General features: G+C 45.5%; 1 protein-coding gene across 1 annotated transcript in view; it reads right to left on the bottom strand.

The window, feature by feature from the left end:
• Positions 1–446: 446 nt before the first annotated feature.
• The window catches only part of GALNT12 (polypeptide N-acetylgalactosaminyltransferase 12), a 37,525-nt gene continuing 26,212 nt past the window's right edge, over positions 447–11,759 (bottom strand). Inside the window, exons 6-10 of the mRNA XM_047066894.1 lie at positions 11,293–11,469; positions 8,727–8,858; positions 4,444–4,557; positions 3,032–3,178; positions 447–834 (exon numbers count right to left, since the gene is read on the bottom strand). Of these exons, the coding sequence (XP_046922850.1) occupies positions 697–834; positions 3,032–3,178; positions 4,444–4,557; positions 8,727–8,858; positions 11,293–11,469 (708 nt within the window). The 3' untranslated portion in view covers positions 447–696. The remainder of the gene's footprint in view (positions 835–3,031; positions 3,179–4,443; positions 4,558–8,726; positions 8,859–11,292; positions 11,470–11,759) is intronic.

Below are 11,759 nucleotides of genomic sequence, written 5' to 3'. Positions count from 1 at the left end.
CCTGGAGCCTGCTTCGGATTCTGTGTCTCCCTCTCTCTCTGCTCCTCCCCCACTCACGCTCTGTCTTTCTCTCTCTCTCTCAAAAATAAATAAACATTAAGAAATTAAAAAAAAAAAAGACTTCAGCTTTGGTTTAGTTCTCTTTAGCTAATGTAAACCTTTGCTGGAATTTTGACTATGGTGGCAACACATAAGCAAATAACATTCTTTATTTCAATAAACCTGGAATATCTCAACAGTGTGAAGGAATCAATACAATGTTCCTCGTGTCCATCTGTCTACACTGAGAAAAACCTAACGCCATGCTTGAGGTGTTATCAGTGTACACAGAGTACATTACATGAGTCTGATTTCCACACATTCGTGGAACCCTCACAAACACCAAAAGAGAAGATTTACCTCTTTGCTAGGGGTTAAGAAAAAGACATGACAGTAGGACATACATCTTGATAGAAAAATATTTAAAGATTTTAATTCTCTGAATGCCACGAGTTAACATTTTATGATCACCCTTCGAAAATAGGGCATTTGGGAGCAATTTTGAAGTTTTCCAAATCAGTACAAAGCTGATTAAATCCAATGTCACATTCACAGATTGCAAAATGACTTCCTTATAAAAACAAGGAAGCCAGGGTTGGGGTGGGTCTGTCACCAGAGTCCGGGGGCCTTGCCACTCCTTCGTGGAGCTTCTTGGTATTACATGTGTTCCTTAAAGAACCATTTCTGATGTTCCGAGTTGGTGCAGAGCCGTAGGAATGGTATGAAACTGTCACTGAAGGCCTTCTTCTCAGCCTGAACGCATTTATTGGACTGTACGTGAAATAAAGAACCATCCTACAAGAGAGAATAAGCACTGGCTGTTTACCAGAAATACAAATAATTCCTCAGAAAGTAGCTTTTTCCTTAAAATGTGTTAAGAGCTCGGGTGATTTTTTATCATTGCAGAAATATTTACTGAGCACTGTGTTTGCCCCGTACTGAGGCAACTCAGGACTGCCCACGCATAGACAGAGCCAGGAGTGGACAAGCGCGTCAGGCTCGCCAGGGTCCCAGACTCCACCGTCAGGGCGAGTGGTGCCACCTGCTGGCTGCTCTGGGGATCCGTCAGATCCCAAGTCTCCCTACTGCTATTCTTCTCCTTGAGGGAAATTAGGATCAAAGATTCTTTATTAACATCTTCCGCTTCCCTTAGGTCAACTAATTCCATCCCTGGCGATCTCTTTCTCTTAGGTATTTTTTTTTCAACGTTTTTTTTTTTTTATTTACTTTTGGGACAGAGAGAGACAGAGCATGAACGGGGGAGGGGCAGAGAGAGAGGGAGACACAGAATCGGAAACAGGCTCCAGGCTCCGAGCCATCAGCCCAGAGCCTGACGCGAGGCTCGAACTCACGGACCGCGAGATCGTGACCTGGCTGAAGTCGGACGCTTAACCGACTGCGCCACCCAGGCGCCCCTCTCTTAGGTATTTAAATACAGAATCAGGAAACTTGGCTGTAGTCCCAGCTCAGCCAGAGAACAGCTGGGCAAGGGGACAAGTCACCTGAGGACATGGGTTCTATGGGACTGTGCCAATTTCCCCAACCCCAAAAGATCATGGTCCTCTTTAAGGCCTTCCCCTTGTCTTCCTTTTCCCAACTGTTCTGAGTTACCGCAGCGAAACTCTCCCCCATCCTTGAGTCTGTTTTTTTCCTCCACCTCTCTGTTGTAAGCTTTAAGTTCCCTGGGAACTTAATCATGGCTGAGCAAGTGACATACCTGTTCCAGGGAAAGAGAAACCTTTGGGAATAAAATTATAGGCAGAAGAATCTCAAAAATATTAACCCTGAAAACCCTTAAAAGAGTTCAAATGTTGCCTTCAGAGTACCATGAAAGGAAATAATTAAATAGCATCCCTTTTCCCAACCTTCTAAGGAGACTTTACTTTTCCTTAATTGGTCACTGAAATTTAAGCTACAATTTTAATGATGTTTCAAACCAATTTTATGATTTCTAGCTTACATTACTGTGTAAGCCCCTTGAGGGCTTACAGTTAGAAGAAACAAGAGAAGGGGATGGAGGTGGGCGCTGCAGAGAACCACAGACGGGGAGCTTGCAGAAGTATCTTCCCTCTTATTTCTGATATCAGACGGATAACACCATGGCGCAGGCTTGTTCAGGTAGCCCGCAAATTTCACTGATAATCATAATATCTTCTACAGGAAAATGTACTCCAACTTTTAATCATGCTTAGAATTAACCCATTTATTAGCAAATTAGACCAATCTTTCCATCCCTGGGGCCAGGCTGGGAATGAAAGCTTCCTATGGAGATAAAAACTCATTTCATCTTTTGAATTATTTTCTTTGGATTTACTCCCTCAAGTGCTTTTTAGTGAGTCAAAAGATTTGACAGATTCATGAGTCCTGTTACAGCTTGTGGCCAAGTGTGGCGGGGCTAGTGCCTAACAGGCCTGAAATAATACCCGGTTCCAAATCAACATCAACTATTCTGCTATTCTGATGGAGAGCCAGCTCCATCAGAGAGAGGTTTTCTTGGTGATTACCCCGCAGGTAACAACTGATCTCTATAGAGCTTTATGGTTTCCAAGGACTATTTCTGCTGTCCATCTAGTCCACACTAGGGGTAGACAGGCTATTATTGTTCCCATTTTACAGCTGGGAAAAATGAGGCTTAAAGAAATGGAGTAGCTTGCCCCTGGATCTAACCTCACATCCTCACGCTTTGGCTATTCGTTTCACTCATTTTAAGCCCATTTCATCCTTGAGTGTGTTTGCGACAGCTCCTCACTCCGGGACTATGGCTCACGGTCTAAGGAGACCAGAACGACTAGATGGGAGTCAAAGCACTCCTGATGCTGGATGCCGGGGCCCCGACCATACTGTTGGGTCCATGGTGAACTCCCTGGTCTCCCCAGATGTGGCCGCATTCCTGAGACCCTCGAGGACTGTGCCAGGGAACACTCTTTACCTCCACTCCCCCTTCTGCAGCCCATGCACCGAGAGCAAGGAGGGCAGCAGACGGCTCACTTACCTCCCGCAAGATGAACTTCTGATTCTCCGGGGCAGTTTCCTGGCAGAGTTGCATGATGAGAATATCCATTCCTGCGTCCACAGCGATGCAGGCCTCTGGCTGGTGAGTGTTATAGCGTATTTCATTCCGGGACGTGTACTCGAAAAACTAAAAATGGAGCAGCCAATCGTGTGTCAGTTACTCTCTGATGTGGAGAGAGGGAAATGGCTGGACGAGAGCCTGGGGTGACTTGGAGCTGGAAGAAACTCAAATCCTACCCACTCATCTCTAGGTGTCTGACACTGCTTAAGGCAGGAAGGCTTTAAAGGTCCAGGTAGCCAACGTTTCCCTCCTCTGGGTCTCCTGCGTCTCCTGCGTCCTCCACGGGCCCGCCCTGGTGGTTTATCTGCCTCCTGGGGCTGGGATCTGTTGTAATTCACAGACCTTCCAGAACTTGCTCCCCTGACCAGCCTGAAGCTCAGCACTTAACCAAGACAGACCTGCCCCGGCCACCAGCAATTGCCCTAAACACCACTTTACATGGCACTATCCATCAAAACCTAGAATTCTGTTCAAGCATTAATTCTAAGGAAGTCATCGGACACGCAGATCTGTTGCTCCCCACCCCCCCACTTTTGTTTCTGACAAGAGGTTAGTGGCATGGTTACTTTACAATCAAAAACAGGCAGGCAGGGAATCAGTTAACTAAACAGTAATACAGCCACACAAAGGATTATCAAGAGGCCATTAGGAATGACATTCTCAAAGGATGTCTAATAACACGTGAAAAGTATGACGAAGTGGAAAGAATGGAATATAAAACATATAGACATTATGATAATAACTATTTAAAACACATGATCTAAAGGCCTTGCATAAAGGAAGATGAGAAATAACTAGGTCTTAGTTCTAATGGTGGTTGCAGGGTCCTGTCATTCACTTACTGCTTATATTTTTTTGCATTTCCCAAATATTCTGCAAAAGCATATAGTACCCTCATAATGCAAATATATATATATATATATATATATATATATATATACACATCAAGTATTTAATTAAAAAAAATTTTTTTAACGTTTATTTATTTTTGAGACAGAGAGAGACAGAGCATGAACGGGGGAGGGGCAGAGAGAGAGGGAGACACAGAATCGGAAGCAGGCTCCAGGCTCTGAGCCATCAGCCCAGAGCCCGACGCGGGGCTCGAACTCACAGACCGTGAGATCGTGAGATCGTGACCTGAGCCGAAGTCGGAGGCTTAACCGACTGAGCCACCCAGGCGCCTCTCAAATATTTAATTTTAAAAAAAAGAGAGACTTCCCCTCATTTCTCTCTTTAAAGACCCCACACAAACGGTCCCTTGAACATTCAGGCTCCCACTGTCTGTTTTCCCCTGGCTCAAGAATGTCAAACTATAGAGAAGCAGCACCTACCTGGTTCTGACCCATTCCGTGACAGTGGTAGAGAAGGACCTGGTGTCCCACGATTTGGTTTTCATTGGGAGGGTTATAGTCAAAGCAGTAATCTCTCAGTCCTTTGTTCTGGAGCTAAACAAAACATAAAGGTGGCATTTTGGTCCAGATTTATACACAACAACAGGTTCCACCCAAGGCTCCCACGGTAATGACTCCATTGGAGAGGAGTCATTGAGTCAAGAACCGGACTTACTGGGTAAGAGCTCCTTAGATTTTTAGTTTTGAAAGTGCTTTCCCATTCTATACCATAGGCAAGAATCATAACCCCCATTTCTAAAGATAAATCTGAGTTGCAGAGAGATTAACTCTTTATGACCTGAAAGCTCTTATCTCTCCATTTCTCCTTGGTGCAGACTTATTGCTGCACTGGTCCGTGCAGAGCTGGGTTGCTGCCTCACACATGTACCAAGGACCCCTGCAAGCAGGCATCTGCAAAAGACATCCTGTGTGAGAGACTCACCATTTTCCAGATGAGAAGTCCACCATTCTAGACTATAGGAACAGCATAATACAGAGCTGATGGCCCAAAGTCACACGAGTGGAGATGCCTGAGTCTTGAATCCAGGAACTCAGACCCCAAGTCCAGTGCTCTCCCCATCACTCAACGCTGTCTAATCTAATGCCATCTCTAAGGTACCTTTTAGATCTAAAACCCTTCGATCATTCCAAGAGAAAAAAATCATGCTCCCGCCTCCCTTTTAGTAGCCTCCAGGGAAAGACATACACCTTCCAAATCTCTTTCTGGAGAGTTCAAAGACCCCTCAATGAACTCCTCATGAATCCCTCTCCTGCCTTGGCCCTCGTCCACCCTTGACTAGCCTGTTTCTGAAGATAAGACTCAGTCATATTGAAAGAAGATTCCACAATCCAATCCACTAGCTCACAAAGCACAGACTTCCATGTTCCTGAAGTCCCTTTGCTTGTGAAGAAATCTGGTTAGAATAAGCAGAACACCTCAGATTTGGAAGGGCTCAAATGTCATCTAGCAAATCAGTCCCCACGCTTGACCACCAAAGGACTGTGACCTCAAATGAACTCCCTATGTTCAGAAAGATTTGAAATGGAAAAAACACTAAAAGAGAGGTGGGAACCCCTGAAAATTAAAACTGAGATAAACTAAGCTAGCTGTATCAAGTTGGTGAAACAGAAAAAAGAATGATATTAAATGACTTTAGAACATTCCCCGCTGTTTTTGTTTTTTAGAACATTCCATGTTTGATTACATTTCCTTAGTGAACTATATTCTATAAACAAATAGAGCAGCAAAGAAATCCTAAACCTCATTCAGTATCAACTGTCAGTGGTAATAGTGAATTATTATTTTGAAACTATTTTAAATATCTTTTAAGATAAGGCAAATAAATAATATGGTAATATTTTTGAAACTAAGATTTTCAGTGTAAGAAAAAAGTAATACAAGTATAATATCGAAGAAGAAAAAATCCTGTAAGATTACATTTAAATTTGAGATATCAGTATGAGTTCATGATTTGTTTCTCAAAAATATGCATTTCCTTTCTCTACCCACTGAAAAACAATAGCACTGTGCACCCCACATGGTACCCACTGGCCATATGTGGCCACTGGGCACTTGAAATGTGACCAAGTCCAAATTGAGATATGCAGTGAGTGTAAAATACACAGCAGGTTTCAAGACAGTATGAGAAAAAGACGTAATGCATCTCGATAAATTTTTACATCAACTACATGTTGAAATGATAATACTGGGGATACATTGAATTAAATAAAATATATTATTAACTTCACTTGCTCCTTTTTAAAATATGGTTACTAGGGGCACCTGGGTGGCTCAGTTGGTTGAGCGTCCAACTTCAGCTCAGGTTGTGATCTTGTAGTTTGTGGGTTCAAGCTCCACATTGGGCTCTGTGCTGACAGCTCAGAGCCTGGAGCCTGCTTCAGATCTCCTTCTCGGTCTGTCACTCTCCCACCTGCACTCTCTCTTTCTCTCAAAAATAAACATTAAAAAAACTTTTTAAATAATAAATAAATAAACCTTAAAAATAAAGTTAAATATAGTTAAATTTTTAATTACGTATGTGGCTAGCATTATGTTTCTGGTGTAGAGTGTGGTCTAGAGACAGAGACCACAGCTGGCATCCGGATTGTGGGCTCTGAACACTGCCCCCCACTGAAAGGGTCAGGGGCTCTGGGAGGGATGGCAGCAAACGTAGAAGATGAGCGTGGCTGGGATCAAGGAAGCAATCAAGCTACTACAAGGGGTCAAGATCACAGAAGCCAAAATGAAGAGGTTCTCACTAGCTGAAGATGGGCAACCTGAACTGTTCAAAGAAAAAAACAGAAACCAACAGATGAACTGCAGCACACTGACCATATAAAACCCTACTGGTTTACAGTGATGCTCAAGAAAAGAAAAAGCCAACAAGCAAATGAGCCAACAAACAAACTGGAGGAAACTGAAGTGCCAATTCTTACTCTGAAAACAGGCAAATAAAGAGAAGGACTTAAAAATTTGCTATGCCTTTTCTTGTTTTTAATTTTTTAAGTTTATTTTTTTATTTTGATAGAGAGAGAGCGCGCAAGCTGGGGAGAGGCAGAGAGAGAGAGAGAGAGAGAGAAAGAGAGAGAGAGAATCCCAAGCAGGCTGCACACAGTCAGCTCAGAGCCTGATGCAGGGCTCAAACTCATGAACTGTGAGATCATGACCAGAGCTGAAATCAAGGGTCAGATGCTTAACTGACCGAGTCACCCACTCATCCCTAAAATTTGTTATGCCTTTTCTGAATGAACTCTAAATTTCACGAATACCAAATGGTCCCAGTTAACAAGGGAACGTTGTTCTTTACAGAAACAGCTAAAAATGCAGAGGAAATGAAAGGATTAGAAAAAGCACCATTTGACAATGCCACTTGAAGTTTGGGTCTAGGTGATGATTATCAACAGTTACAGAAAACACGAGAGAGGATGCTGACATGGCCCCTGATAGTGGCTGGTCCCGGACAGGCCCCATGGACCCGCTGATCAATGTCATCGCTAGAAGCAGGATGACCAGAGGTTAGGTGCTCCTGCGATGATGCTGCAGGAGCACAAAACACACCTGTGAAGTGTTCTTGCCATAAAAGGTTGATGATTCCATTCCAATCAGACCTTTGGACCTCACTTCCATTTTAAGAACTATGGGCGAGAAGCATGATTTAAAAGACACCACAAGGAAACAATTAGGTAATTCCAAGGGTGAGATGTGCTACTGGACAACGGATGCTGTTTTTGCAACAATATTAGCACAAGTGGGGAGGAGGAGGGAAGAGGTCTGCCTTAGATGAAGGAGACGTGGGAGGGAGGACTAGCAGCCAACCACAACTCGAGACCTTGTCTGGACCCCAGTGGAACCAGCCAGTTACCCTGAGAGAGGTGTGAAAAAGCAGGGGAATGTGGGTAAGGGCTGGATATTAAAGGGTACCAAGAAATTACTGCTCACTCGACGGGGGTGTGATAATGGTCTGCGGTTAGAAGATACCGTCCATACAGACGTGCACGGGGAAGCGAATGGGAGTGAAATGACAGGATGCCTGGGGTTTGCTTGAGCAAAGAAAAACATGAGAGGATGCAGCAGAGGAGACAGAAAGCAAGAGAGGCAAAATCATCATAATTCTAGAAGCTCGGGAACAGGGTTCATTACATCATTCTCTCTGCTTGAACCTTTTCATAGCAAAGACTGAATTTAATGCATTAACGTCCTGCTTTGTGTTTATCAAAGACTCCCAGAATGGAACATGGGCACTTCTGATCAACACGACACAGCAGAGGACACCTTCCTAAGTTGGTGTCGTTCCTCCCCAAAGCCAAAGGCACTGGACATTTTAGTTGGCTTCATCCCAGAGACATTTCTTTCAGGTTCTTTGAAATAACCGAAGTGACTCTTCTCCCTCTACTACTGCCTTTATCAATCCCCGAGCTGGGAATTATTAACTGGTCCAGCCATCTGAAGCTTGAAGTAATGTGAAACCGGACATGGAAACACCAGGTGAGCCTCAGTTTCTTTATCTATAAAATGGGAGGCTTATTGTCACCAATTCGGAGATGGCTTCTAGTGCTGACATTCTGGAATTGAGGCCCAGACACAGGGAGAAGGAAAGACAGTGGATTAAAGCAGGGAGGGGAGAAGGGGTGAGGAAGGCTAGCAGACCCCATGAAGGGGCCTTTCTTGGCTAGGATTTATTGGTCAGGGAAGCCCCTACCCACCAGAGGCCCGCCTCACTCACCATCCCAAAGAAGCCAGGCCTGTCTTCAGGCACGTGCAATTCTGGGTACACGTTTTCCAAGAACCACCTGAAGTCCTTACACTGGAGCTTTGCACGGAGCTGCTTCCTCTCTGTCACATCGCCAAAGGGTTCCTGAGGAAACAGCAAAAGCAGTGAGTCCCTGCAGGGCACGTACTTCCTACCAAAGCCTTCTCTCCACGGATGCTTCCCTCCTCTGCAACGTGTACCGAGAACCCACTGTGTGCTGGGTCCTGTACAGGCTCAGAGGGTCAGACCAGCCTCAGACACAGCGACAGCACCTTGGCAGGAGAGACCATCACACAAACAACTTGAAGAGACCATCACACAAACAACATTCTCGGGCACTCTCGCTACAAGGAGGTGTGGCCAGGTGCTCTAGGGAAGGACACGAAGCGCCTGGTAATGAAGTCGGGGAGCCGAGTCCTGGGGCTGCGTCAGCTCCCTGGACCCGTGCATCTGCACCATCGATGAGTGTGTGATCACAGACCAGTGGACGTCAGTCGAGTACATACACCCTGACATTCTGAATTACTGCTGATATCTGAAGCGTTCACTTTCAAACACAGGTGAATATTCTCAATGTAACCATGTACATAGACCTTATGTGCTCAACATGCTGAAGTCTGAACATATGCTTACAATGGTAAGTGCCAAGTGCTGCAGTGAAAAATACTCGTGGAAGTTTAGTTTTCTGGACAAAACAAGTGATTAAGAACTTCTAAATAATTGCGGCACCTGGGTGGCTCACAGCATGATCTCGCAATTCATGAGTTCAAGCCCCATGTCGGGCTCTGTGCTGACAGCTTAGAGCCTGGAGTCTGCTTCAGTTTCTGTGTCTCCTCTCTCTGCCTCTCCTCTGCTCGCACTCTGTCTCTCTCTCTCTCTCTCTCTCTCTCTTTCAAAAATAAATAAAGGTTAAAAAAAATTTTTTTTAACTTCTAAATAATTAAATAAAGCAAGCATCTATTTAGCATAGCCACGAGAGCAGTGCCGAGCACTATTACTGTCCTTGCAATATGATGTTAAAGTATTAAAATTTAACAGGCTAAATATTTAACAAAATGGTAATGTCAGGAAAACGTCTGAGCAAAATTTCAGAGTTTTACTTATTTCCCAGAGGGCCTTCCTTTGATGAGTCATTGTGCCCTCATCTTCAACCAAATATCCCTTTTAACACTCGGCCACAGGCATCCAGACAAAAGGTGTATGTGGGGCCCCTCTAATATGTCATTCTTTGGGAAGCCTCAGGAAGAGAGAGCTGTGGGTTCCAGACTGGGTAATGGGAAGGAGCAGATGTTTCCATCCCGCAGCCTTGGGCATGACAGAGGAAGCAATGACCCTGGAGCCCAGAGGCAGAAAGGGGCCAAGGTCAGGGGCAGGTCCACAGGGCTCTGCAGAGCAGGGAGTGGGTTCTACGCACCCCAGGCTCAGTTCTGCCCACATCACCCACGAGGCCTTGGGCAAGCTCTCTGAGCTTCAGTTCTGGCATCTAAAATGAGAATTGGGGCGCCTGGGTGGCTCAGTAGGCTGAGTGTCTGACTTCCTCAGGTCATGATCTCACAGTTCGTGAGTTCCAGCCCCACGTAGGGCTGACAAGCTCAAGCTCAGAGCCTGGAGCCTGCTTCGGATTCTGTGTCTCCCTCTCTCTCTGCCCCTCCCCCGTTCAAACACAGTCTCTCAAAATTAAATAAACATTAAAAAAATAATAATAAATAAAAAATGAGAATTTCATAGATATCCTGAAGGGCTGCTGTGAGGATTCAGAAAAAGAGGTTTACATTTTCATTTTAGTTGATACTGGTGCAGAGTGGGCACCCTGTCCAGGGGCCTGTAGAGCTGGCCAGTGCAGAGGCAGTAGACCTATTTGCTAAAGCTTATTTGTAACCCTAAAACCACTACCACCACCATCATCTGCAAACACATACAGAGAGGGATAAAAAATCTGAGTCACCCAACGTGACGCTCCTGGCTGAGATCATGTCTCAGCTCTCATGCTGTAAACAAGTGTCCTGTTCATCGCCCACCTAGTGCCACATTTTGCTGCTTTGTGTTGGTGACCTCACTGTTTAAAAGGCCCCCAAGCGTGGTGCTGAAGGGCTGGCTAGTGTTCCTCGGTGCAAGAAGGCTGTGTTGTGCCTGGCGGAGAAAATACGTGGATTAGGCACGTGTCACGGTGTTGTTGGCCATGAGTTCAATGCAAACAATCTTTCGACAGAAATATACATAAAACCACGTATTGTATACTGTATGTATTGATCGGTTGGCAAAAATGTCAACCTGCAAGAGGCCTGAAGGAACCTAGCACCGTATTTCTCTGAGAAGCAGTGGCTCAGTAGCCTTGAATCAGTGTTTGCAATGATGACACAGACCATAATTACTGTAAATGATGAGAATCAACATGAATGTATTATTATAAGTGGGGGGATAAAGTTTTCCCATACTTGTATCTATTTCTGGAACCAGGTCCACTATGGTGGGGAGGCCAGAATCAGCTGCTTTTGTTTGGATGAGGCCAGCTGGGATACAGGTGGGCCGGGGAACTCACCAGGCGGGCATGGGGGTTGCGATGGTAGTAGAGTTCTTTAAATTCATCCATCCACACTTCAGCTGCTCGGACACTGTTGGCCAGAGCCTTATTGCGGGAGTAGGGAGCTTGCTTGGGGAAAACGTGGCCAACGTGAGAGCATGGGTGTGTTTCCAAGGTCCCACCGCACTGCCAGATCTGTGCAGAGAGCAGGAAGGAGGCCGGGTGGGTGAGTGGCGGGGCGGGGGGGGGGGGGGGGGGAAGGGGGGGGAGGGGTGGCGCGGAATGGTGAGCTGCTGGTCCACCGTGCCTGCAGCAAGGAGGCCGGGCACACAGACATCATGATGAACACTGCCAGGCCTCACCCTCCATGGGGTAGGAGGCCACCTCCCCAGCACATTCAGGACACAGGATGCAGTCAAAGAGCAAGAACACAGCCCCAAAGACAAGCCGCTGGGAGCAAGATCCCAGAGTCCATGCACTAGAGC

This window comes from Lynx rufus, unplaced genomic scaffold (genome assembly GCF_022079265.1).
Source record: "Lynx rufus isolate CCGP_SWC_20201006 ecotype Redwood Valley unplaced genomic scaffold, mLynRuf1.p SCAF_10, whole genome shotgun sequence".
In the NCBI taxonomy this organism is placed as follows: Eukaryota; Metazoa; Chordata; class Mammalia; order Carnivora; family Felidae; genus Lynx; species Lynx rufus.
This window is presented reverse-complemented; position numbering and strand designations above follow the sequence as displayed.